This window comes from Oryctolagus cuniculus, chromosome 11 (genome assembly GCF_964237555.1).
Source record: "Oryctolagus cuniculus chromosome 11, mOryCun1.1, whole genome shotgun sequence".
Taxonomy (NCBI): domain Eukaryota; kingdom Metazoa; phylum Chordata; class Mammalia; order Lagomorpha; family Leporidae; genus Oryctolagus; species Oryctolagus cuniculus.
Genome location: NC_091442.1, coordinates 58,719,843 through 58,746,792, shown reverse-complemented (window position 1 = coordinate 58,746,792; position 26,950 = coordinate 58,719,843). Strand labels below are relative to the sequence as shown.

Sequence of the window (26,950 nt, the reverse complement as noted above, 5' to 3'; positions counted from 1 at the left end):
AGAAATCTGTCTTTTAAGGGGTGAAGGTATCAAAGAAGGCGTACCACTTACTTAGCAGTATATCCCGGTGGGGAGAAAAAGTCATTTTATTCTGATGAGGCACTTTCAACGTATGTGGGGTGTGTGTGTGTGTGTGTGTGTGTAACAGTGAGGTGGGGCAGGACAATAAATACTGTGAGGATGAAGGAACACGCTCCTGAGCGGGCAGGAGGGTGTGGCAGCAATGTACAGAGCTTTGGGGGTGGAGTCCAAACCCTGGGAGGCGGGCTCAAGACTGGCTTGGGGGCTGCAGGTGTCCCCCTCAGCTCAAGAAGCCAAAGAAATTGGAGGAGCGGGGGGGTGGGCCCATGAGCATGGGCATCTGGTTCTTGTGCGTGATCTTGATCTGCAAGGGAAGAGGGGGCACACGTTCAGAGGCAGCTCCTGGCACCTTGGTTCTAAAGCATCCGGGATTTGGGGGTGAATCTACAGGGAGAGGCCACGACGCTGAGGCCAGAGGCTGAGAATTCAGGGTATGGGAGGAATGGTGTGCAGGGGGAAGTTTTGGGCTTCGGGAGAAAGCAAGGAAGCTGTGGAATGGAGCTTTATGACCCGCGGAGCCCGAGGGCTCCGTGTCTGGCAGGCACAGGCGGCACTCACTGTGCAGGGCGTCTGCATCCAGGGCTCCCCGTCGATTTGCATGGGGAGGGTTTTTGTGGTGCTGCGGGGAGGCCAAGGGGTGTTAGTGGAGCTGTCCTTACCACCCGCACACCACAACCTCTGCTTCTCAGGCGGCCCGCTCCTTCCCTCAGGGCCCTTACCGAAAAGTGATCTCAGAGCACTTGGCTAGCCGATGTCCAGCACTCTTGAGTTTGGTGTAGATCTGGCCCATCTCAATGGCACCCTCCAGCCCCACGACTTCCAGTCGCTTGTCGCTGAGGTCTGGGGGTGAAGAGTAGAGTAGCAGCTGGTTGCCCCCAGAGGGAGTCACAGCTTCATCCTGGTCCCACCCAGCCAGCTCCGAGGGCTGTCCCTCTCACCTGGTACACAGGTTTTCAGGATATCAGGGTCAGTGATGACTTTAGCTGTATTGCCTAAGGCCTGGTTGATCCCATAGAGATCTCCATGAGGTCTCCTGGTATCACCCCAGAGGTTGGAGCCACCGTGCATGCTAGGAATGTTGAGCACTGCGATGCCTTCTAGGGACAGGCTGCTCAGATCCAGCGGTTTCCCACAGATCTGAGGGGAGGGGCACAGCCCCAGGAGGGGAGAGCACAGATCCTCACCTCACGGCATAGTCACAGCTGTGACCGCTCCCTCCACCAGATGGCAGACTGGGAAGGCCAGGATTTGGAGGTTTGCAAGAGCAAGGGAAATAGGGACTAGTGTATCTTGAGGATGTGGGAACCAAGGTTGGAGAGCTGGGAGGTCAGAGAAGGACAGGTTCAAGAACATGGGAGGCTCGTGAGGGCGCCTGCCAAGGGAGAAACTCGGCTACAGGAAGCTGCGAACGAAGTCAGCTTGGGTCTCATTACACACACCTCCACGGTCAGAGACTCCTCCAGCTTTTTGCACGTTGAGAAGATGGATTCAGAGGTGGCGAATTCGAAGTACCACAGCTTGTTCTTCATTCTGGGTCAGCCCCCATACAAGGCCCAGCAGGGAAGGGGAGGGGGCACAGGTCACACATCGAAGGCAGACACGGGTAGGTGACAGGGAAGGGTGTCGACCCCAACTCCACAGGAGACAAGGGTGGCTTCGCTTGGGGGCCCTTCCTGGCAGTGTCACTGCCCAACTAAGAATCCCGAGTCACAGGTGGTCACAATCTGATCCCTGGTGCTGGGTGAGCCTGCAGCCCCCGTCCTTGTGCTTACCTGCTGTTGAACTTCTCAGGATATTTCTCTCGCATGGTGTGGAATCGGTGAGCAATGGAGGCATCCTGGGGAGTTCGAGGTGTGTTGGACCAGAGGCCTGCCTTCTGCCTCAGCTCAGAGCTTCCGCCCCCCCCTCCCCAGGATGGGTGCAGCACGTCCCAAGGTCTTCTTTTCACCATCCACACCAGTGTACTGCATGCCCCATGTCCCAGCTCCACAGTTCTCTTAGTTTCTGCCTTCCCCTTCTGCCCTCCTCCAACCTCTGCAAGCTTCACCCCAGGCCCTCCCTTCCCCGTTCGCCCATCCACTGACCACACCGATGGAGAAGTAGTTATTGATGATCTGGAAGGGGACTGGGTCGCTCTTTTCTTCCGTCTGTTGAGGTATCACCTCTATGGACCATCGATCTATATGCACCACCTTACTCATCTCTAAATCCTTGAGGATCTTCGCCAAGTTCTGTCCCTCGTACCCTGGAGGTGGAGGAGAAGTCAGGTTAGCCCTGAGCCCTGGGTCCCACCACCACACATGTCTGGTTCGGGAGAACCTCCCAGCTTTGCCAGCGAAAGGGCAGGGCGCTCAGTCAAGGCTCCCACAGCCTCTCTCAGGGGCAGCCTCTTGCTGAGTCTCTGCTCCGCTCTACGGCAGAAGGTGAAATGCTCCCAACTGTGTGTGCACATCTGAAAACGACTCCCAGGTGCATCTGGAATGTTGGAGAGAATGGCAGGGAAAGCGCTGACAGAGATGTGTGACAAAGCAGGGATCATCTGTCTCTCGTCCCCACCCCTGATGCTGTCTCACTCCACTCCATGGGATAGACGCAGGATAAAGCAATCATGCCTACGTAGTGTGACGCTGACACAGTGAATAGAGCAAAAAGTTCAAGAGCAAAGAAACAGAGTGCCCCAAAATAGACTCAAGCACGCATGCAAATTCAGCATATGATGACATTTCAAATAAGTGGGCAAAAGTGGATTAGTCTATGAATGACACCAGGTGTAAATATCACTACTTATACTGGGACCAATTCAAGATGGAGCAAAGAATTTAAATGAAAAATATTAAGTGGAATTTGCATAAGACAAAAACATAAGTGAATACTTTCAGAGTCTTTGGGTGGAAAAGACCTTTCTAGAGCAAAATATAGAGGTAGGAGCCACAAAGAGGAATATATAGGATTATATGAAAATTTTAAAATTCTGTATGGTTATATAAATAAACATACACCTTAAAAATTTTTAAAAATAGAAAAAAATACTCATATAGGTGTTGGTCTTGTGACAAGTTAGACCATTGTCTGCAATGCCTGCATCCCATGTCAGAGTACCAGTTTGAACCCCAGTGGCTCCACTTCCAATCCAGCTCCCTGATAATGGACATGGGAAAGCAACAGAAGATGGCCCAAATTCTTGGACCCCTGCCACCCATGTGGATGGTGTTCCAGGCTCCAGGCTTCAGCCTTGCCCAGCCCCTGTCACCGAGGCCATTTGGGAAGTAAACCCGTGGACAGAAGATATTTTCTCTCTCTCTCTCCCTCTGCCTTTCAAATAAATAAAATAAGTATTTAAAAATGCACATATTGCCGGTGCTGTGGTATATCGGGTAAAGCCACGGCCTGCAGTCCTGGCATCCCATATGGACGCTGGTTTGAGTCCTGGCTGCTCCACTTGTGATCCAGCTCTCTGTTATGGCTGGGAAAACAGTAGAAGATGGCCCAAGTCCTTGGGCTCCTGTACCCATGTGGGAAGAGCTGGAGGGAGCTCCTAGCTCCTGGTTTCAGATCAGCCCAGCTCTGGCTTTTACAGCTATGTGGGGAGTGAATCAGCAGATGGAAGACCTCTCTGTAACTTGGCCTCTCAAATAAAACAAATAAATCTTAAAAAAGAAAAAAGATTTCAGATCACTATTTAAAACATCAATAGAACAATGGGCAAATGATACGGCCGGCGCCGCGGCTCACTAGGCTAATCCTCCGCCTAGTGGCGCCGGCACACCGGTTCTAGTCCCGGTCGGGGCGCCAGATTCTGTCCCGGTTGCCCCTCTTCCAGGCCAGCTCTCTGCTGTGGCCAGGGAGTGCAGTGGAGGATGGCCCAGGTGCTTGGGCCCTGCACCCCATGGGAGACCAGGAAAAGCACCTGGCTCCTGGCTCCTGCCATCGGATCAGCGCGGTGCGCCGGCCGCAGCGCACCGGCCGCGGCAGCCATTGGAGGGTGAACCAACGGCAAAAGGAAGACCTTTCTCTCTGTCTCTCTCTCTCACTGTCCACTCTGCCTGTAAAAAAAAAAAAAAAAAAAAAAAAAAAAAAAAAAAAAAAAGGGCAAATGATACAAACAAGCCTGTCACAAAAGAAGCAAAACAAATGACCAAGATGGCATATGAAAGATGTTCAATATTGTTAAAAACTAAAAGAATGAAAAACTAGGGGCCAGTGCTGTGGCATAGCCGGTAAAGCCACGGTCTGTAGTGCTGGCATCCCATATGGGCACCAGTTCAGGTCCCGGCTGCTCTATTTCCAACCCAGCTCTCTGCTATGGCCTGGGAAAGCAGTAGAAGATGGCCCAAGTCCTTGAGCCCCGCAACCACGTGGGAGACTGGGAAGAAGCTCCTGGCTCCTGACTTCAGATTGGCCCCACTTCGGCCGTTGTGGTCATCTGGGTAGTGAACCAGTGGATGAAAGACCTCTCTCTCTCTCTCTGCCTCTGCCTCTCTGGAACTCTACCATTCAAATAAGTAAATAAATCTTAAACAAACAAACAAACAAACAAAAAAAACTATTAGTTAACCTTTTGTTGCCTAACAGAGTGAGAAAGCACAAGTTGGAGAAAACAAAGTGTTAATGAGCTTATGGATAAACTGGCACTCTGGTTTGCTGTTAGTTGGAGCATACATAGATAACTCATTTTTGGAAGGCAGTTTACAATTTTTATCAAACTGTTGCCAAACTTTGTCAAAACATATCCTTTGACGCAGCAATTCCACTTTTAGGAATTTCCCTTACAGAAGCTAACACAAGTTGTGTACACAGAGATGGATGTAGAAGGATATTTATTAAAGTATTCTGAAACAATAAAACAAAACAAAACAAAACTGGAAATGATCTATATGTCCAGCAACAGGGGAAGATTCTATGAGGTACAGAAAATCCAAGCCATGAACTCTTTTCTCTTTTTTTTTTTTTTTTTTTTTTTTTTTTGGACAGGCAGAGTGGACAGTGAGAGAGACAGACAGACAGAAAGGTCTTCCTTTGCCATTGGTTCACCTTCCAATGGTCGCCGCGGCCGGCGCACTGCGGCCGGCGCATCAGCGCTGATCCGAAGCCAGGAGCCAGGTGCTTCTCCTGGTCTCCCATGTGGGTGCAGGGTCCAAGGACCTGGACCATCCTCCACTGCACTCCTGGGCCACATAAGAGAGCTGGACTGGAAGAAGAGCAACCGGGACAGAATTCGGTGCCCCGACTGGGACTAGAACCCGGTGTGCCGGCACCGCAGGCTAATTGAGCCACGGTGCCGGCTCATGAAAACTCTTAATTACAGCTCTTGGATACAGAGCATTTTTTCAATGAAAAAAACAGAAGTCCCAGAAAAATCTGTCTAGTACATTCCCATTTATACTGGCTAAAATGTTGTGTGTGCCTGTGTGCACATGCACATGTGCGTGCAAAATCTGAAAAATGAGTGTACACAGGAAACCAGTTTTCTCTGAGGAAGAACACGGAAAATTTGGTGGGGGCAGGGAAGAGGCCATCTCTATGTGAAGAGTCTTTAAATCTTTTACCTAGGTGATGTACTGATGCATTATTTGTGTGATTTTATAAAAGAAAATAACTAGTAAAATGTCCATTCCTTTGGGGGCAGCAAGTCTAGAAACATCTCTAGAGAAATGTTCATGTTGTGTGCAGAGATAGACGTGGGTTTTAATTGCACCAAACTGAACACTACATAAATGTCCATCAACAGGGGCCTGGTTAAGTAAATTACTACACAATCACACAACACAATGCTGTCAGTCCCAAAAAGAGTGAAGCAAGCCCATTCGTATGGAAATACATTGATAACCAATATGCATTGTTCAGTTAAAAAAATAAGAAAAGCATTTATTAAATAATCACATTGTTGTTTAACTACATATGAGGGTACTTTGAAAAGTTCATGGAGGTATCTGGCCTAACTGTTAAAAAGCCACTTTGGATACCTGTATTCTATATTGGAGGGCCTGGTTTCAAAACCCTGCTCTGCTCCCAATTCCAGCTTCCTGCTAATGTGAACCCTGGGAGGAGCGGCTGATGGCTCTAGTACCTAGGCCCAGGGGCTGAGATGGGCTGCCTGGGATGCTGGCAGCCCATACAGGCACCACTTCAGATCCTGGCTGCTCTGCTTCCAATCCAGCTCCCTGCACATGCCTGGAAAAGCAGTGCCTAGGCCCCTGCCACCCATGGGGGCCTAGCCCAGGCCCAGCCATTGCAATGGAAGATCTCTGTTTGCTTTTATGTCTCTCCCTTTCTTTTTTTTTTTTTTTTTTTTTTTTTTTTTTTTTTTTTTGACAGGCAGAGTGGACAGTGAGAGAGAGAGACAGAGAGAAAGGTCTTCCTTTGCCGTTGGTTCACCCTCCAATGGCCGCCGCGGCCGGCGCGCTGCGGCCGGCGCACCGCGCCGATACGGTGGCAGGAGCCAGGAGCCAGGTGCTTCTCCTGGTCTCCCATGGGGTGCAGGGCCCAAGCACCTGGGCCATCCTCCACTGCACTCCCTGGCCACAGCAGAGGGCTGGCCTGGAAGAGGGGCAACCGGGACAGAATCCGGTGCCCCGACCGGGACTAGAACCCGGTGTGCCGGCGCCGCTAGGCGGAGGATTAGCCTAGTGAGCCGCGGCGCCGGCCTCTCCCTTTCTCTCTAACTCTGCTTTTTACACAAATAAAATAAATCCTAAAAAAAAAAAAAAAAAAAAAGGAACTGGGCCTCTGCCATTCACCCACATGGAAGATCCAGAATGAGTCTCTGGCTCCTGATTGCTGCTTGGTGCAGCCCTGCTGTGTCAGGCATCTGGAGTGTGAACCAGTGGGTGGGAGATATTTGTCTCTCTGCCTCTCTCTGACTTTCAAATAAAATAACTATTTCCAAGTTCATGGAAAATGGGATTAAAAAAACATTTATTTCTGGTGCCAAAAATTTTAAATAAAAAAAAAAAAAAAAACCATGGAGGAAAAGGCCTCAAAACTTTTGAGAGGAGATTACAGGGAACTTTCACTTTCTTGGCATGTATATCTGAAGTATTTGAATTATTTTTTACAACAACCACGTATTATTTTCGTCATCAGGAGGAAAAAAGGTTAAAAAAATAAGTCTCCACTTCCCACATTCCACTGATGGCTCAACCCACTGTCATTTGCTTTCACTGATTCCACCCTGCTGAAACCATTGGCAAGGATCGCCAGTGCTTCCTGCCAACACCCAGTTTGTTTTTAGTTCTCTTTCAGCTCCTAAAACTCGTCACTTAGCCTCTGCCGTCTCACTCTCCCGGCTACAGAGGACCCTGGCTCACTGTTCCTTCTTGTTTTCTTGTGGTAAGCAGAACAATTCACCCCCTCCCATGCTACCCACACCCTACTCTCAAGAACCTGCGAGAACGTTGCCCTCCGTGGCAGAAGAGACGAAATGAAAGCGTCTGAAGTGGGGGATTACCCTGGCCACCGGCTCGGTCCCGGTGTGAGCACGCTGCCACCCACACAAGCAGAAAAGGGAGGGAGGAGCAAAGAGCCACGGAAGGAGATGCCACGAGGCAAGCAGAGTCTGAAGGGAGGACACTACCTGTGAGAAGGGAGGCCGCGAGCCATAGAAAGCAGGTGGCCTCTGGAAACCGGGAGAGCCAAGTGCCAGCCTCCTCCCTTGGAACCTTCGATCACCCAGCCCAGCAACACCTTGACTTTAAAAGCTCAGCAAGACCCATTTTGGACTTTTTTTTTTTGACAGGCAGAGTGGATAGTGAGAGAGAGAGACAGAGATGTGCTGATCTGAAGCCAGGAGCCAGGTGCTTCTCCTGCTCTCCCATGGGGTGCAAGGCCCAAGTACTTGGGCCATCCTCCACTGCACTCCCTGGCCACAGCAGAGAGCTGGCCTGGAAGAGGGGCAACCGGGACAGAATCCGGTGCCCCAACTGGGACTAGAACCCGGTGTGCCGGCGCCGCTAGGTGGAGGATTAGCCTATTGAGCTCGGCGCCGGCCCCATTTTGGACTTCTGACCTCCAGAACCCCAAGACAACAAACTCGCACTGTGTTAAAGCCATAGTCCCTGGTGATTCGTTACGGCAGCCAGCCGTCAGCAATAATGCAGGCACCCTTAGTAACCCCTCTGTCCCTACTCAGCACTCACACATGGTGCTTACCAGGGTCTTGCTGTGCCTGGGCACCTACTCCTGCCTCTTCCCCCAGGCAATCTCGTCTACTCTCGGGATGTCAGCTGCCACCTAGGAGTAGATGACTCTCCAACATATGTTTCCAGCTCTGATTTTTCTTCTAAATTCCTAATGCCTATTTCTTTTTTTCTTTTTTTTTTTTCTTTCTTTTTTTTTTTTTTTTTTTGACAGGCAGAGTGGACAGTGAGAGAGAGAGACAGAGAGAAAGGTCTTCCTTTTGCCGTTGGTTCACCCTCCAATGGCCGCCGCGGCCGGTGCACTGCAACCGGCGCACTGCACTGATCCGATGGCAGGAGCCAGGAGCCAGGTGCTTTTCCTGGTCTCCCATGGGGTGCAGGGCCCAAGCACCTGGGCCATCCTCCACTGCACTCCCTGGCCATAGCAGAGAGCTGGCCTGGAAGAGGGGCAACCGGGACAGAATCCGGCGCCCCGACCGGGACTAGAACCCAGTGTGCCGGCGCCACTAGGCGGAGGATTAGCCTAGTGAGCCGCGGCGCCGGCCCCTAATGCCTATTTCTAACATCTCACCACAACATGTCAACCTGGTTGCTCTACTGACAGTTCAACATGTTCAAACCTGAATCAGCTGTTCTTCTTTTTTTTTTTTTTTTTAATTTTTTTTTTTTTAATTTTTTTGACAGGCAGAGTGGACAGTGAGAGAGAGACAGAGAGAAAGGTCTTCCTTTTGCCGTTGGTTCACCCTCCAATGGCCGCCGCGGCCGGCGCGCTGCGGCCGGTGCACCGCGCTGATCCGATGGCAGGAGCCAGGAACCAGGTGCTTTTCCTGGTCTCCCATGGGGTGCAGGGCCCAAGCACCTGGGCCATCCTCCACTGCACTCCCTGGCCACAGCAGAGAGCTGGCCTGGAAGAGGGGCAACCGGGACAGAATCCGGCGCCCCGACCGGGACTAGAACCGGTGTGCCGGCGCCGCTAGGCGGAGGATTAGCCTAGTGAGCCGCGGCGCCGGCTTAGCTGTTCTTCTTTAAAGTAGTTTTCCTTCTGTATTACTCAAGTATCTTTTTAAAAAATGTGTTTCAAGGGGCTGGCGCTGTGGTGTAGCAGGTAAAGCCACCACTTGTGGCGCCAGCATCCTGTATGGGTGCCAGTTCATGTCCTGGTTACTCTACTTCCTATTCAGCTCCCTACTAATGTGCTTGGGAAGCCAGCAGAGGATGGCCCAAGTGCTTGGGTCCCTGCACCCACGGGGAGACTGGGAAAAAGTTATTGGCTCCTGGCTTCAGATAGGCCCAGCCCCCATGGTTGCAGCCACTTGGAGAATGAACCAGTGGATGGAAGATCTTCATCTCTCCCTCTTTCTCTGTTAACTCTCCTTTCAAATGAATCAATCTTTAAAAAAATGTATTTCAGGGGCCAGCGTTGTGGTGCAGCAGGTTAAGCCACTGCCTGCAAGGCCAGTATCTCATGTGGCATTAGTCACATCCCAGATGTTCCACTTCAATCTAATTCCCTGCTAACGAGCTGGGAAAGCAGCAGAAGATGGTCCAAGTGCTTGGACCACACATATGGAAGACCCAGATGAAGTTCTTGGCTCCTGGCTTTGGCCTGGCCCAGTCCTAGTTGTGGCCATTTGGGTACTGAATCAGCAGACGGACGATCTCTCTCTCTCTCTCATAAGGATATATATGTTCTTAAAAACAAATAAACCTTTTAAAAATTTATTTCAGAGGCAAAAAGCCAGAGAGAATTAGACAAGACATACAGAGCTCTCTCCCACCCACAGTTCATCCCCCAGATGCCCACAACAGCTGAGGGCGGGCTGGCCAATGTAGAGAGTCAGAACTCAATCCAGTTCTCCCATGTAGGTGGTGGGGACCCAGTTACTTTAGCCATCACCACTACATCACAGGGTCTACATTAGCAGGAAGCTGGAATTAGGAGCTGGAGCTGAGCATTGAAATGGAGGTTGTTTTTTTTTTTTTTTTTTTTAAGATTTATTTATTTATTTGAAAGGCAGAGTTACAGAGAGAGAAAGAGAGACAGAGATCTTCCATCCACTGGTTCACTCCCCAAATGACCGTAATAGCCGGGCTGTGGCAGGCTGAAGCCAGGAGCCAGGAGCTTCTTCTGGGTCTCCCACATGGTTACAGGGGCCTGAGGACTTGGGCCATCTGCTGCTGCTTTCCCAAGTGCGTTAGAAGGGAGCTGGATGGGAAGTGGAGCAGCTGGGGCAGGAACTGGCAGCCATATGGGCTGGTAGCACTGCAGGCTGTGACTTAACGTTCTGTGCCACAGTGCCAGCCCTAGACCCTAGATTTTTTTTTTTTTTTTTTGACAGGCAGAGTGGACAGTGAGAGAGAGAGACAGAGAGAAAGGTCTTCCTTTGCCGTTGGTTCACTCCCCAATGGCCACTGAGGCCAGTGCACTGTGCTGATCCGAAGCCAGGAGCCAGGTGCTTCTCCTGGTCTCCCATGCGGGTGCAGGGCCCAAGCACTTGGGCCATCCTCCACTGTACTCCCAGGCCACAGCAGAGAGCTGGACTGGAAGAGGAGCAATGGGGACAGAATCCGGCGCCCCGACTGGGGCTAGAACCTGGGGTGCTGGCGCGCAGGCGGAGGATTAGCCTACTGAGCCGCGGCGCCGGCCTAGATTTTTTTTTTTTAAGATTTATTTATTTACTTGAAAGAATTACACAGAGAGAGAAGGAAAGGCAGAGAGAGAGAGAGAGAGAGAGAGTCTTCCATTCGCTGGTTCACTCTCCAGATGGTCGCAATAGCCAGAGCTGCACCTATCTGAAGCCAGGAGCCAGGAGATTATTCCCAGTCTCCCACATGGTTGTAGGGGCCCAAAGACTTGTGCCATCTTCTACTGCTTTCCCAGGCCATAGCAGAGAGCTGGATCGGAAGTGGAGCAGCCAGGACACGAACCAGCACCCATAAGGGATGTTGGCACTGCAGGCAGTGGCTTCACCCGCTATACCACAGCACTGGCCCCTGAACCCTAAATTTTAACCGGTGTCTTAACTGCTAAGCCAGACATCTGCCCCGGCACTCCTCATTTTAATAACTGGCACCCCCATCTATTCAGTCCATAATATTAGAAAGCGTCCTAACTTGCTGTCTGTCTCCTCCACCACAGCCTATCAGTCAGTATCAAGTGCTGTGATTTCTACCTCATTAACTCCAGTGCTGCTCTCCTTGCTTGTATGTCCCTCCGTCTCCTCAGTGGTTTCTTAGCTGTCTGCTTACTCCGACCCCTCCTCCACAGAGCTCCCAGAGTGATATTAGTGATAGGCCTCTCATTTTCCCTCTTCAAATCTTAGGACTTTCTTTCAGTGTCAAACTTTTATTAATGTTGTATTTGTCCTTATTATCACAATTCAGGCTGAGTGGGCAGGGAAGTACTGTGGGAGGGGCTGGCACTGTGGTATAGTGGGTAAAGCTGCCACCTGCGGTGCCGGCATCCCATAAGGGCACTGGTTCAAGTCCAGGCTGTTATACTTCTGATTCAGCTCTTTGCTATGGCCTGGGAAAACAGTGGAAGATGGCCCAAGTCCTTGGGCCCCTGCACCCCCGTGGGAGACCCAGAAGAAGCTCCTGGCTCCTGGCTTTGGATCAGCTCCACTATGGCCATTGTGGCCATTTAGAGAGTGAATCAGCAGATGGAAGACTTCTCTCTCTTTCTCCCTGCCTCTCTGTAACTCTGCCTTTCAAATAAATAAATCTAAAAAAAAAAAAAAAAAAAGAAAAGAAAGAAAGAAAGGAAGGAAGGAAGGAAGGAAGGAAGGAAGAAGGAAGGAAAGTACTGTGAGAGTCTTGGAGAGTCTTGTTTGCAGAATAAAAAGCAAAGGCCTGAAATACATAATTTCAGTTTCTAATTCTATAAATGAAAAAGACATTTGAAACCTGGTCCAAAAATTGCTCCTATGTCCATGTCCATGTGTTAGACTTAAGTTATAACATACATCCAGAGACACTTTTTCCTATTTGTTCTTCAAGTTACATCTTTAGTTGCATCAAGAGTTCCTCTATGTGGAGTGGGCGCTTGGCCTAGCGTGGTGTCCCACACCGGAGTACCAAGGTTCGATGCCTGGTCCTGGCTCCTGCCTCCAGCTTTCTGCTAATGCTGACCCTGGGAGGCAGTGGTGATGACTCAAGTAATTGAGTTCCTGCTACCCACATGAGAGACCTGGACTGATTTCCTGGCTCCTCCCTTTGACCTCAGCCCAGTTTTGGCTGTTGTGGGCGTTTGGGAAGTAAACTGGATGAGAGCTGTCTGTTTTTCTCTCTCAAATAAAAAATTTGAAGAAAAAGTTCTCCCATGGATCAAGGATTACACACACAAATGCTTCAGTAGTTAAAGAGTCAAGTGAGGAGGCAGCCAGCGCCGTGGCTCAATAGGCTAATCCTCCACCTTGCGGCGCCGGCACACTGGGTTCTAGTCCCGGTCGGGGCGCCGGATTCTGTCCCGGTTGCCCCTCTTCCAGGCCAGCTCTCTGCTATGGCCAGGGAGTGCAGTGGAGGATGGCCCAGGTGCTTGGGCCCTGCACCCCATGGGAGACCAGGAAAAGCACCTGGCTCCTGGCTCCTGCCATCGGATCAGCGCGGTGCGCCGGCTGCAGCGGCGGCCATTGGAGGGTGAACCAACGGCAAAGGAAAAACCTTTCTCTCTCTGTCTCTCTCTCTCACTGTCCACTCTGCCTGTCAAAAATAAAAATAAATAAATAAAAAAAAAGTGAGGAGGCAACACTGTGGCACAGCAGGTAAAGCTGCCACCTGCAGTGCCGACATCCCACATGGGCACCAGTCTGAGTCCCGGCTGCTCCACTTCGGATCCAGCTCTCTGCTATGGCCTGGGAAAGCAGTAGAAGATGGCCTAAGTGCTTGGGCCCCTGCACTCATGGGAGACCACGAGAAAGCTCTTGGTTCCTCGCTCGGGATCAGTCCAGCTCTGGGCATTGCAGCCATTTGTGGAGTGAACCAGTGGATAGACCTTTCTCTGTCTCTTCCTGTCTCTGTCTGTAACTCTACCTCTGAAATAGGCGAAAAATTTATATGATCTGAAGAGAAACCAGAGTATCTACCTCTGAAATAAATAAATAAAATCTTAAAAAAAAAAGAAGGAAAGAAATGATAATGAATGAATGGATGGATGGTTAACTGTCAGAATAAATGAATGCATCACAGCCAAGGCTCCCTGTTAGTTTTGTCACTCAGCACCTCGCTTGGCTCTCACAGAACCACATTGCCACCACCCCTAGCCCCACGGGTTAGTTAGGAGACAGATAAACATGTTCAGGTCTAGAGGGAAGAAGACTGTCACCCCCGGCCCTCCTGGGTTCTGACTGCAGTCCCTGCGCTCTTATATTTGGACATTTGTGCCTCTCTTCCTCCCCAGCCCTCTCTCTATCAGATGCCCAGGCTCTTCCCTGGCTGCCTTTCCCTTCCTGCTCAATTTCCCCCAGCCACCGGCAACCCCTTACCTCCTCCCCATCGTAAGCAACGAGCCAGGTCATTTCCAGTGCCCAGGGGCAGCACAGCGACCGGAGGGGCAACGGGCAAGTTGGCTTTATCTGAGGGGGCAGGTGAAGGGACAGAGGGAGGGTGTTAGCTCCAGAAGGCTCCAGTCGCCCACCCGGGGCCTCTCCTGCACTGACCAATGGTGTCTAGAATCCAGCCTACGGTGCCGTCTCCACCGCACACCAAAATCCGGAAGTCGGGAACGTCCTTGAAGAATCGGAGCCTAAGACAAAAGATGGGGTAGGAGATGAAGAGAGGCAGGAGCCCTGAGGCTTCCCAACTCCCGGGCAGGAGATTTGCTCTTGTCTCTCCGGCGTCAGGAAACCTGCATTTTTATTAAGGGTAGTAATATCCTATTAGGATATTGGGGAAAGTTGTAGTCGCTGTGCAGTGGTTGGGGGAAACTGCTCTCATGCACTGAAAGCAGGACAGAGACAGCCTCGAGTGCTCAGAGGACAGGGCGACCAGGGCCCCTAGATGCAGACTGATTTCCTGGGGTGCCCTCTTTTCCCGGCATGCACTGTGTCCTGCTCCTCCCGCACATGCGCAGTGCCGCAGCCCCGAGGGCACACTGTGATAGGGGCTGGTGTTGTGAGATAGCCATTGAAGCTGCTGCTTGGGACACCCCACGTCCCGTAGCAGAGTGCCAATGTGAGTCCCAGCTCCTCCACTTCCCATCCAGCCTCCTGCTAATCCGCCCGGGGGCGGCAGATGATGGCACCAGTGCCTGGGTTTCTGCTACCCAGGTGGGAGTCTCCGATTGAGTTCTGGGCTCCCGGCTTCAGCCTAGCCCAGCCCTGGCTATTGCCGGCATTTGGGGAATGAACCAGCAGAGGGAAGATCTCTGTCCCTCTCTCTCTATCTCCCTCAAATAAATAGCTAAGTCTTAAGACACAATCCACAGTCCCTGTCCTATACTCACCCTGCCTCAGGACCATCCTTTACAAGGTTGAATACTTGTCGAGGGTTTAGTATGTACTGGAACTTCCAAAACACCCTGTGTGAGGGAAAAAGGAAAGCTGGTGGCAGGTACAGGGCGCCGGGGGTGTGGACGTGACGTACACCCTCTCTTGAGCTCCTCGAGGTGCGCCCCCTCCATTCCCACACACTCCCTCCTGCCCATCTCAGAAGACCCAGCGCGTCTGTCCTCACCTCTGCCCCTGCTTCCCGCCACTCTTGGGATTGACGAAGACTAGGAGTGGGTGGGTGTTAGAAACAGGGTCGATCTGCATTAGGGGAAGAGCATAGGGACAAAGACAGTAGGATTTTGTCAGAGTGAAGGTGGACGGGGTTCCCCCAAGATGCGTCCCCTCCCTCCCCTCCTCTCCCTCACCACAGTGGTGATCCCAGGGAGGAGGCACCCCCCCACCACCGCAGGCTTTTCCATTTCAGCATCCCCTCCAGGCGCAAAACACCCCTGCTGTGAAGCCCAAGTTCTCAGCCCTGTACCCGCAAAGCCTCAGAGGTGCTCAAATTTAAATCATCCGCGTTCTTCTGGCTGACTTTGCTTTGTTTCCGATCCTGTCCAGAGACCTGGGAGTGGGAAGAAAGGCAAGGAAAGGAAGTTAGAGTGGGATTGCACATGAATCCTGCAACAGATGGGCTCTGTGTTCTAGATGGCATCGTGTGTGTGTGTGTGTGTGTGTGTGAGAGAGAGAGAGAGAGAGAGAGAGAGAGAGAGAGAAAGGGGTGGCACTCCTGTCCCCTCCCGGCTGCTGCCTGAGGGTCTTACCAGCACACTAGGATAGATGGAAGATGGAGGGAGAATGTGATCTCGGAGCAGCCCACAGTCACATTCCTGGCCCACTGCTTGCAGGCAGTCATCATGGATCTGAAAGACAAGATACAGACAGATCAGAGGGTACCCTGCCACCTCTCAACTTGTAAGTGTGGACTGGAAAGAGAACCTTTGGGAATAGGGCCACTATGGCCCTAAAGAGGACATGAAGGGGCCTGCTTTGAGCAGTAGCAAGTATTCCGGATATGGGCTCTGGGTCAAGCCCTGGCTGCTCCACCTCCAATCCAGCTCCCTGATAATGTGCCTAGGAAAGCAGTGGAAGATGGCCTAAGTGCTCGGGCCCCTGCCCCTATGTGGGAGACCCAGAAGAGGTTCCTGGCTCCTGGTTTTGGTCTGGCCCAGCTCTAACTATTGCAATCATATGGGGATGAACTAGCAAATGATGATCTGAGAGACGGAGAGAAAGGTCTTCCATCTGCCAGTCTACTCCCCAAATGGCTGCAATGACCAGAGCTGGCCCAGATGAAAGCCAGGAGCCAGGAGCTTTTTCTGGGTCTCCCAAATAGGTTCAGGGGCCCAAGCTCTTAGGCCATCTTCTACTGCTTTCCCAGGCACATCAGAAGAAAGCTCTATTGAAAGTGTGAGTAGCTAGGACTTGAACCAGCACCCATATAGGTTGCTGGTGCTGCAGTTGGAGGCTTAACCTACTATACCATAGCGCCGGCCTCAGTGAAATAAATCTTAAAAAAAAAAAAAAAAAAAAAAAAGGTGAGAGGGACAGTGCGAGAAGAGGACTGCCTGCGGAGTGTTCCTGGCCCTAGGCAGAGCCTGCAAAGCTAACTCCCAAACTGACCTCTAGGTGGCACCACACACAATGCAGCCCCGTTAGACTGTGGTAGATGCGGATCTTTTTCTGACAGCGGTCACAGCGGCCGGACTCGCAGCCTCCTCGCACCCACACGTGTGCTTGGACCTTGGGGAGAAAGGCAGCTCCTTGTCTGGGAGGGTCTAAGCAGAGACTGGGGCTGGGGGAGAGAGGGGCTGAAGGTAGCAAGGGGTCAAGGGCCAGGGCCACGATGGCGGTGGTGAGTCTAGGACCACTCACACCAATGTCTTTCCGGGACTTGGCATAGGTGCTGACTTCGCACGGCAGGGCCTTCATGGTGCAATGGTCGTGGACAGTGTACTTGCACACTGAGGAGAGGGGAGAAGGTCAGAGCCCTAGCTGCAGCCCCTCTCCCTCCTTCCTGCTTACTTGGGGGTGAGAGAAGATCGTTAACTGGAAGAGGACACGTAAACGCTTGCTTTTAGAGTGTGGCAGAGAATTAAAGGTGTGAGTGTCTCATCTCCAAGACCTGTGCCTTTGTCTCAACCTTCCTCCTAAGAGAGCAACTGCTCTCCCCTGCCTGTCCCCTGTCCATGTGTCAGGCAGGAGCTGAGCTGCAAGCCAAGATTCACACCCAGATCTCTCCAACCCCAGAGGGCTGGGCTCTCTTCCTGTGCCAGGCTTCCCGGTCCCGTCACTCACGGTTACAGCTCAGCCCCTGTTTGCCTAGACCAATGCATGACTCGCACAGGTTGCAGTAGACCGGTCTGGGGAACCTCTTGGGTCTCCACATATGTTGGCCGTCATCTTTCAGAGTCTGGGAGGGCACAGACAGACGCCAGGAGTGTGTGAGCCCTCCGAGGGCCAACCTCCGGCGCGTGCTCCCCAAGGCAGCTGTGTGACCCATCCTCCCAGATCTGGCCCGCTTACCATCTCCAGACCCAGCAGCACCAGCAGTGGTACCGTGGTGGCTCCGGCCCGGACCCACTCGGCCAGGGAGACAGAGCCACTGCCGTCGTAGTCAATCTCCTTCATCATGTCCTGAAGAATCTGAAAGTGCGAATGGACTTTTGGGTGCCACTCTGACCTCATACCTCTCCACCGCCTCTGAGGACAACCCAGCCTGGGGAGGCGGGCTGCCTGTCTGAGATGGGGCGAGGCAGCTGCAGGACTCCCTGGGGCAGAAGGTACGAGAGAGGCCGTGAAGGAGGGACCGCCTTACCGGCCTCAGCTCAGACACATCCCAGTCCAGATACTCAGCCATTCGCATCATCTGTAGGATGATTTTTTCCACTTCCTGTGGCAAAGAGGGTAAGAGTAACAGCAAGAGCCCCCTCACTGCCAGCATCCACTCTCCTCCAGAAATCAGGGCTCCTGGATCCACCCCCCCATTGTATGCTTGTGAGGCAGCCCCCTCTCTGAGGGGTCAAGAGTTTGGAACCTATTCCCTAATTTGGTCCTGGAGGACTCGATGTCTCCTCCCAGCCTCTTCTGCTTCCTAAGACCCTGGGAGAGTTGATGCAGGAGGGCACAGACAAACAGACACACACTCCCTTGCCCCGCATCCAGGTCCCCCAACTCACTGAGCTGTCCAGGATCCCATTTCTGTCCGTGTCGTACAGCTTGAAGGTGACTGTGGGGGTGTTTTAGGGGTGCCAAGGTCATTTTGTGAGAGATACGCAGAGGATTCATACAGGGAAAACAGAGATGGGGAGAGCTTTTGGGTGAAGAACATGGAGATTGGGGTGGGACCAAAGGAGACCAAAAGGGAGGGAAAACAGGAAGCAGGCATGCCGAAGCTCTGAGCGGGGAGACAGCACACACTCCCATACCCCAACAACACCCCAGGCCGCCTACCTGAGAACAGACTAGGGCATTGCAAAAAGTTCATAGCAAATGAGGTGAAATTAAAAGATGAGTTTACTGTGGTGCAAATAAATGTTTGAAATCCAAGCATAGTTTTTTTTATGATATGTATTTCCCATAAACTTTTTTTTAAAAGACCCCTTCATTTGCATGGACTTCAAAGTTTTTTTGCATTTATATATATATATAATTTTTGGGGTCCACTCTCCAAATGCTTGCAATGGCTAGGGCTGTGCCAGGGCATACCGGAGAGCTGGGAACTCACTCCAAGTCTCCCACAAGGATGGCAGGAACCCACTCACTTGAGCCATCACCTGCTACTTCCCAGAGAGCAATTCCCAGGAGGCAGCATGAGGAGCACAGCAAAAACTTGAACCTAGGCGCTCTGACATGGAATACCAGCGTCCCAACCCTAAACATCTCTCTCCATCCCATTTTCCATGAACCTTTTGAAGGATGCTCATATAAGACACGGGAGCTGCGGTGACCATGGTGGGCGGGTTAGGGATAAGTAGTGGGGGGGGGGGCGGACAGAGGGAATGGGCCCATTCTCCGGCCCCACCTTTGTCTGGCCCTGTCAGCCTATAGGAATCCTGGAAGGATGAGGGAAGAGAGGCTGGGGATCACTTCTGTCTCCCTTCACCCTTCTCCTCCTCTCCCGGTCCAGCAAGGCAACTCACATTCTAGCTTGTCTTCCGGCCGGCCACCCTCCAGAAGGGAAAAGTAGCAGGAGACATCGCTGAGACACACCACATCTGCTTACAAAAAGGCACAGCGGCTCTGCGGTCAGGGGTCCCCCTGCTTTGGTTCCTCTCTTCTCTTTTGTTCCAACTCTCCCCGTTAACTTCCCTCCCTCTGGCTCTTAGCCCGGCCCTACCACCGTCCACCTCTCTCTCCTGACCTGGCCACAGGTCAAGAACTCTCATGCCCAAGCCCACACTGCTTTGACTTCTCTTCCAGAGGCCCAGTCCAGTCCTCCCTGCTGACCATACCTTTTGTCACAGTACTGTTTACGGAGTCGCCAGTCTGGAAGGATTGAAACAGTGCCAGACTTAGGGGGCCGGGAACTTCATCCACGTCCAGATAGACTTTCAGAAATTGCTGGAATCCTTCGTATCCGATGGCCTAGGATGAGAGTGAGCATCACCCTGGGGAGTGTGCAGGGTGGGAGCTGGGGGTTGGGAGACGGGGGGAGCAGTGGAGACAGAGACAGGAAGCACAGGGCAGAGCAGCATCTGCGGCAGAAAGATGGAGCCAAGTTCTGAGTTGGCAGAATCTCTTGTTTTGTCCTATACAATGTCTGCTGTGACGATGGACACCAGGGCATCTAGGGAGAAGGGCAGGCCCACAGTAATCCTTAAAAGTTGATGGGAGGAGCTGGTCTTGGAGAGGACGTCCCATGGCCCGGCGGCCACTCACATCTCCCTGGACGTACTGAGCCATCTTGTCTTCCTCGAAGAGCTTTAGAACGTCGCTGACCTTTTTGGTGGAGTCTAGGTGGGAAGGAAGTGAAAGAAGGGCATTAGCACAGCCCCAGCCATCCTGCCTTCTGCCAAGACCCCCCACCCCGACGTCCACCAGGTGGAAAAAAAAAAAAAAATCAGATGAGATGAAGAAAGAAGAAATCCCAAGGAGATGCATGGAAAGACTGAGGGAAAAGCATTTCCGAGGCTCCAACATGGCACTGGTCTCTACTCCTCTTCTCTGAGACCTGCAGTGAGCAGCCCAGGTACAGGGAGGGTGGTCTCCTCCCTGCCGTTCCTAGGCAAGGGCTTGGGGGGGGGGGGCACAAATACAGTGGGTGCTGGGAGGGGAGAATATAATGAGGGAGGAGGGTTGGGACGGGGTGGGATCTCTAGGACCCGACAGCTGGGAGGACGACTCACATTCCATGTACTTTTGCAGCTGGGCAAAATCTTCGGGGCTTATTAGGCCCCGCTCCTTGGCCATCTTTCTGTTTTTCTTGAGGATGGCCAGAAAGGCAGCTTCGTAGTAGTACCTCTGGCGCTTGGTCCTCTTCAGAGGGTAGGTCTGAGGAAGAGGAGGACAGGCCCCGCATGGGATAAGGGCCAGCAGTCTGCTCCATGCAGCCTCCACTCCCACGATCACGCTGCTCTTTCCTGCTCTCGGAATCTGCTCGCCCCCAGGTCTGCGCTCGCCATGACAGCGTCAGTCCTCTGTCTCTGTGTCTCTGACTCATCTCTGGCTTTCTCTCCTCCATTTCTGGATCCTTCTGCCCAGTCTGTCTTGATTCCTCTTGACCACCGTCACCTCCCCGCCCTCCGCCCGCGCTGTCCCCAGTCTGTCTATGTTTTGGCAGCGGGTCCAGACCGATCTTCTGCCGCCCCAGGCTCTGCAGTTCCCCCAGCAGCTGCGGGCCTGCAGGGGGCTCTTACAGCGTTGGCACGGTGCCCGGGCCACGACCCCATCTCGCTCCGCCTCCAGCCCGCCCCCGCCCCCCAGCCCACTACACGGGCCACCCACGCCCTGCAACGACCTCTAGCGCTTCTGACGCGCGACACAGAACCATCTCCGGCTGGGTCCCTAGCTGGGCCCCGCCTCGCCAGCGTCCCGCTGAGCTCCGCTGGGGAAGGGCGGGGACCCCCATGAGAGAGCTCAGGGCTGGGAGGAGGTCAGGGTAGGGGTGGGGGGAAGGCTCTGGGCCTCTGGCTGGAGGCTCGGATGCCGGGGGCTTCCTTCCACCGAAGGTATTTCGAGAGCCCTGGCCTTGGGTTGTCAGACCGAGGGATGGAGGAGGAGGATCCTGCAGACCACCAACGGGCCGGGGCCCGACCACGTCTCAGGGTGGGGGTGGGGGTGACTTGTGTGGAGGCTCTCATAGTAGCAGCAGCAACAACAAAATATCTTACATTATAATTCTGGCTTTGCAAGGACTTGGGGTCATAAAGAACCAGGGCCAGTCACATCTGGGTTCCATCCTTAGCTGTGATAGCACTGTGTGACCCAGCAAGTGACATCTGTAGACTGGGGAGAATGAGTCTCTTTCCCAGCTGGGAGGTTTAAGTGACAGGAAACATGAAAAGTCCCTCGTATAACGCCTGTCATGTAGGCGCCCAACACAAGAAACAGTCGTTATTATTTCATTAATAATTACAATCAAATCCCAGAAGACAAAACAGTAGGTGCTAAATGAAGACCTCTTCAATGAGTAGGTGATGCTAACATTCTTCCCACCCACTCATTTAGGACCTGCTGGGTCAGGCTCAGGAAGGCAGTTAGCCCAGAACCTTCTCTGCAACCCCTGCCCTTGGGACATCTCTGCTGTCCACCTCTGCACGGCGCCCCATTCCTGCTCTCCCCGGGAGCACTTGGAAGGAGGTTCGAAGACATCAACATCCTGGAGAAAGGATCTGGCTGTTTTCAATGACTATAATCTAATGTCTGCTGCCGACAGATCTAATGAGTGCATAACAGTCTTACAGCAAATAGGGCCTGCATGGCTTAATTAGCTTCTCTAATTACCCCTGGGGATTCTTAGATGACTCCAAAGTTCTAGGAAATGGAATCTGAGGGGAAAAGTGACAGAGCGAGTGCGCACAAACAAGAGCCGATGAAAAGGAGAGCGGGCAAGACATTCCTCCCTTCTGTGGTCACCATGATTCAACACTTTCTTGCCCTTTCTGTCTCTCCAGATTTTGAACCTGGAGCCGTTGTATACACTTACAGTAGAGGTGAAGAATATGAACTTTTCAATTAGGCATGGGATTAGACTCCTAGGTCTTGGATGAGTCAGTTAAATGACTCATAACCTCAATTTTGTCAGTGGTAAAAGGGTACCTGGAGACGTCAGTCACGACGTGGGGTTTAAGTAAGAAAACACATGCAATGTACTTAGCAAACTGCATAGCACAGAACAAGAATTCAATAAGCATTAGCCATTCTTATTCTTATTACTATACAAGGCGATACCTAGAGAAACACATATCTAGGGGTCAGAAAAAAATGATACCTTTGATCCGGGAAAACACAAATCCTAAGATCTCCCAGCAGCCTAGTTGCACACTTCCCTCCTTTCCATGTACGTCAGGTGCAATAGTATCAGGATCCTGAACTCGGCCTCTGGGAGGGTGATGAGGTGGTTGGAAACTAGACAGTCAGGGTCCAAGGGCATCCCTGGGTTGGGACCTGGGATCTATTCATCTGTCCTCTCGACTTCTCCCGCTGAAAGCGTGGCTGTGGAGCAGAAGTGCAGCAAGCTGCAGGACCCTGTGATCTTAAAGACCTGGCCCGCGTCTCATTTTGTCTTCCAGCTGCATCCCAACCTTGGAGCTACAACCTGGGCTAGTCCAGGCCAATGCCAGGCCTGGCAGGGTGGGGTCTGCTGCCCGCCTGCCAGCTATTGTGACTCACCCTTCCCTTCCCTCCTGGTTTCCCTACCCGCCTCGACGTGGGGTGAGAAAGGAAGTTCACTTGAAGGCAGAGAATCCTAGAACATCTTCAGAACTGAGGGTCACCAACCCTCCCATTTTTCAGAGGAGGAAACTGAGGCCCAGAGAAAGCGACTTGTGTCACTTAGTCCGTTACGCCGAATGGTAGTGCCTCTCATTCTCTAGATCTAATCTTAAACATCAAATACTAAAATTGCAGGTAGCCAAGAGATCAATGTCCTCTCCAAAGCCAGTGCCAACATTAAAAGTTTCCTTTTATGCTTGCATCCTAAGTCACAAAAACTGACCATCCCTCAAGGATATACCCATGCCCCCAGGACATCCAAGCGGTCCCAGCAAGACACCCCACGGGGCAGGCACTCCTAGCTTGAGGGCCCAGACTTGATTACCTGGACTGCCTGCCGATCCCTTTACTCACACTGGGAACCTGGGGGATGTCTGTGTTCCCCCCACCCCGGTCCACCACTGCTACAAGCTGGTGGTCCCTGAGAAGGGTTCAGAATTCAGCCAGCATCCACCAGTGTGCAGGACATGTGCTGCCTGGGTCGGGGGTGGCACGTGTGCCCGCCCGTGTGTGCAGGGTGACCTTGCATAGTTCAGGAGGAAGTTACAGTGTTGGCATGGTGGGGGGATGTGGGCTTGTACATTCTGAGATGCCCCAAAACATTTGCATTTCTGTCTCCTACAGCTCATTCTCCTGGTACAAGGTGGAAAGTGAGATTCAGACTCCCATTTTCAGAAACTTCCCGGTGACAGGTGTGGAAAGGATGGGGATGGTAAGTTAGGGTTCAGGAGGCCAAACAAGAACCCATCCCCACCCGTGCGGCGCTGTACAGGTTCCAGAAGGGACTTTCCTCCGGGTCGGGTCCCTAGGAGCGGCGGCGCTTCACCCTCCCTGCGAGGTGGCCCCAGGGATGGAGGGAGAAACGCTGCCTCCCGGCCCTGGCCCAGCCCTCCTCTGCCCCTGCGCCCCAGCTCAAACCCTGCCAGTACCGCTCCAGCTGTCCCGCCCCAGCAGCCCGCACCCAGCCCGCGGGGTGGCCCCTTCCGCGGCCCCCTCTTGCCCCGAAGGCAGCGCTGGGAGGCGGCGGGGCTCGCGGGGTCTCTACCTTGCCTGGGGGAGGGCGTGTGGTGGGAGCTGAAGCGCCGGCGCTGGAGCTGGAGCCCGAGCCAGGCTGGAGGGGACGGGCCAGGCAGACGCGGCCGCCGCGGGGCCGCCCCGCTCCTGACGACACAGCTGCCCGCCCCCCACCCCAGCCGGCCCGCCCGCGCCCGCGCCCGGCGTCCCCGGCTCCCAGCACCTCGAGGCTGGAGAGGACCTCGGCGTCCAGGCTTCCAGTTGCCCGTAACCTGCTCCCTCCTCCCCGGAATGTCTGCAGGACTCGGTCCGTGCCACTTCTCTCCACTTCCTGCGCTCGTGTTTTCTTCCCGCGCCTGGGCAGGCTCTGCTTCTATTTTCCCTTATTATTTCTAATCACTCACAGCTTCTCTCCTCATCCCAAACCTGAAAGGCCAAGATGGGGGTGCCTGGCCGCTGATACCCCGCCAACGTCTAAACAGCTGCCACCCTAGACTTCCCCCGCCAACCCCTTTCCACCCAAGTTGACTCTATGCTCAGGAGGTCCCACAGTGGGAGGCCCGAGGTACAGACTCCCCCCACCCCCCCACTGCTTGAGCCCACCCACCCACCTTCCCCTCCAGGTTCCTCACCTCCCTTTCAGGCCTGTTTTCTTCCTTTTTCTAAGGACAGCTTATCTCAGCACTCATCCGCCTCTCACTTCTAGGGTAGACTCTGAGTGCAAAGTTCTCTGGTCTGCTTCCAGACCTTCTGCAGGTCCTGACCCACCCACTGTACCTGCTGACCTTGGTGGTGTTGCAGAGGCCCTGGGCCAGAGTAGAGCGAGAGGAAAGGGTATATTTTCACTTTCTCCTGCCTGGCATCTACTCAGGCGTTTTCGAGGTTCTTGGGCAGCATGGATGGTGGTAGAGCAAGCAGAGAGACACACAGAAGCCTTGGAACTTACTGATAGACCTAGGCAGCCTGCTCCCTGGCCCCACCCCAAACCCTGTCTAACTCCCTCCTACCCTTCATTGAAGTAGGGCAGAGTAGTGAAGACTTGGGTTCCTGGAACACTCTCTTTTACACCTGGAGGTGCAAAGGGGAAGGGTGTGTTTGTGAGCTATACACACACACACACACACACACACACACATATGGTGGGGGTGTTGGAGAAGAAAGGGAATGAATGCATGATGCCCTCTGGTGGAAACAGAGGGATCTAAGCAGTTACTGATGGTTTCAAAATAGGCTTACTGGGAGAGATTCCCCCACTTTCATCAGAAATAGAGATGCTGAGTAATAGGGTTTGGGAGTGTTGCTGCTGAATCTAAGCTGGAGATCTGGGTAGCGACTGCAGAGGATCTGTCCCCCTGCTCCTGTGCCCCCTCCAGGTCTCACCCTGTCACTCCCAGCTTTAGAGACAATGGCCCTGCCACTCCTTAGCCTTCATCCATAGGATGTTTTCTCCACTGTTCTCAAAGCGTTGTCTCCCCTCCCTTTACGGCCTCTTAGGCCTCTTAGTCATAGTCAACAGACACTGCTGCAGGCCTGCTCCACACCAGGTTCCGCACTGCATTCTGCAGGGCAGGCCAAGACACAGCCCAGTTCAGACTGGGCACCAGAGTCCTTTGATGTGTGTAAAGCCTTCCTGCTCTGATCCACCCAATAAAGACACACGATGTAAGCAAACATAGATCTCCAAACCCTCTTCCAATTAGTTTCTTGCCCCTGGGCCTCTCTAGAAATCCTGGAATGATATGGATCTTTTGCAGTTTTCTTTATAAACACTTGCAGTGACACCTTATGTATAGCCTGCTTTTTCAAAAAGATGGATTTATTTATTTGAAAGAGTTATAGAGAGGGGGACACACACACACACACACACACACACACACAGATCTTCTATCTGCTGGTTCACTCCCCAGATGGCCACAATGGCTAGCACTGGCCCATCTGGATCTCCCGCATGAGTGCAGGGGCCTAAGCACTTGGGCCATCTTCCACTGTGGGTTTTTTTTTTTTTTTTAAGATTTTATTTATTTATTTGATTGGCAGATTCACAGACAGAGAGGGAGAGACAGAGAGAAAAGTATTCCAACTACTGGTTCACTCCCCAAATGGTCGCAACAGCCGGAGCTGGGCCAATCCAAAGCAGAGCCTCCTCTGGGTACCCCATATGAATGCAGGGGCCCAAGCACCAGAGCCATGCTCCACTGCTTTCCCAAACCACAGCAGAGCTGGATCAGAAGAGGAGCAGCCAGGATATGAACCGGCGCCCAAATGGGATGCTGGCATTGCAGGCAGTGGCTTTACTCACTACCCCATAACACCAGCTCTGTAGTCTGTGTTTTATTTCACTCCTTCATTTTCGGAAATACACGAAGTTAAAAGACAGTTAAAAAATTCTTCCTTTAAGACATTTTTTGGGACTTCAAGGTAGGGTTTGCATTTATCTGTCTAATAAAGAATAAAGTGAAGCCATCACAGTCTCGCCTGGTGTCTTCTTAGGCTCTGAGCTGGATTACAGCCTAAGTCAGTTACTGGTAGGGGTGGTGGAAGAAAGGCCAAGAAACATCTAGGGAGGAAGAAGCGTCTGTTGCCTAGGGCTCCAGGTGCTCATTGCTTTCATCAGCCACATCACAGAAGTCAGAAAGAAAGAAACCGCAATGAACAAAGGGAAAGGAAAAAACAGCAGCGTCTTCTCCCCGGGCCCCTTCTCTCCTCTCTTCCTCCTCAGGGTGGGGGGGCCACATCCGGGGCCCAGGGCTGGGTCCCAGGCTGGTCTGCTAAGCAGACTATCAAGTTTCACTTCCTGTCAGCTCCAGAGCGAGGACAGGATATCTGGGGGCGCAGAAGCGGGGCTTGGGTGTGGTGGCAAGCAGTCCACCTTAGGGTTGCCCCTTGTGGGACCATCTGGAAGCTGCAGACACCACTCCTCCCGTCTCTGCAGTCAACACCACTGCACCCTACTAGGTTTACAAGCTTGATCCCACACTCTCACCTCTTATCATTTATAACAGGACGGGATGCTAGGCTTCAAAAATTAATTAAATTGTATTTATTTGAAAGGAAGAAAGACAGACAAGATGCTCTTTTCTGCTGGTGCACTCTCCCCCACTCCCCCACTCCCCTACTCCCCAAACACCTGCAACACCCAGGAGCTGGGGACTCAATCCAGATCTTCCACGTGGCAGGGACCAGGGACCGGTGTTTGAGCCATCATCTATCACTTCCAAGATTGTGCATTAGCAGGAAGCTGAATGGGAAGTGGAAGAGCCACAGCAGGGATCCAGGCACTTCCATACGGGTTGTGGG

General features: G+C 52.6%; 1 protein-coding gene across 7 annotated transcripts; it reads right to left on the bottom strand.

Moving 5' to 3' along the window:
- Positions 1-51: 51 nt before the first annotated feature.
- On the bottom strand, positions 52-24,689 carry DGKA (diacylglycerol kinase alpha). Of its 7 annotated transcripts, XM_008256621.4 has the most exons (25): positions 23,685-23,822; positions 22,137-22,360; positions 20,053-20,197; positions 19,586-19,659; positions 19,159-19,291; positions 18,847-18,921; positions 17,884-17,933; positions 17,523-17,597; positions 17,231-17,350; positions 17,003-17,117; positions 16,580-16,668; positions 16,328-16,447; positions 15,469-15,567; positions 15,186-15,269; positions 14,889-14,962; positions 14,659-14,733; positions 13,874-13,959; positions 13,700-13,789; positions 2,166-2,326; positions 1,854-1,918; positions 1,521-1,611; positions 1,020-1,218; positions 801-921; positions 640-700; positions 52-385 (listed from the first exon to the last, which is right to left on the bottom strand). In XM_008256621.4, exons 3-25 carry the CDS (start codon positions 20,114-20,116, stop codon positions 302-304), a joined length of 2,205 nt encoding a protein of 734 aa, XP_008254843.1. In that variant the 5' UTR covers positions 20,117-20,197; positions 22,137-22,360; positions 23,685-23,822; the 3' UTR covers positions 52-301. The 7 variants fall into 7 exon arrangements, 5 of the variants coding, with proteins under 5 accessions (XP_008254843.1, XP_008254842.1, XP_069908464.1 ...); XM_008256620.4 differs by lacking the exons at positions 22,137-22,360; positions 23,685-23,822 and adding an exon at positions 24,286-24,689; XM_070052363.1 differs by lacking the exons at positions 22,137-22,360; positions 23,685-23,822 and adding an exon at positions 23,877-23,945.
- Between the last annotated feature and the right edge of the window lie 2,261 nt (positions 24,690-26,950).

Coding starts and splice junctions, on each gene's coding strand:
- DGKA (XM_002711059.5), bottom strand. CDS start 20,595: ATGGGGTCGTGGCCCGGGCACCGTGCCAACGCT. Junction 17,598..17,883: donor ATGGGATCCTGGACAGCTCA/GTGAGTTGGGGG, acceptor TCTTTGCCACAG/GAAGTGGAAAAAATCATCCT. Junction 14,963..15,185: donor GCACCTCTGAGGCTTTGCGG/GTACAGGGCTGA, acceptor CCCCTAATGCAG/ATCGACCCTGTTTCTAACAC.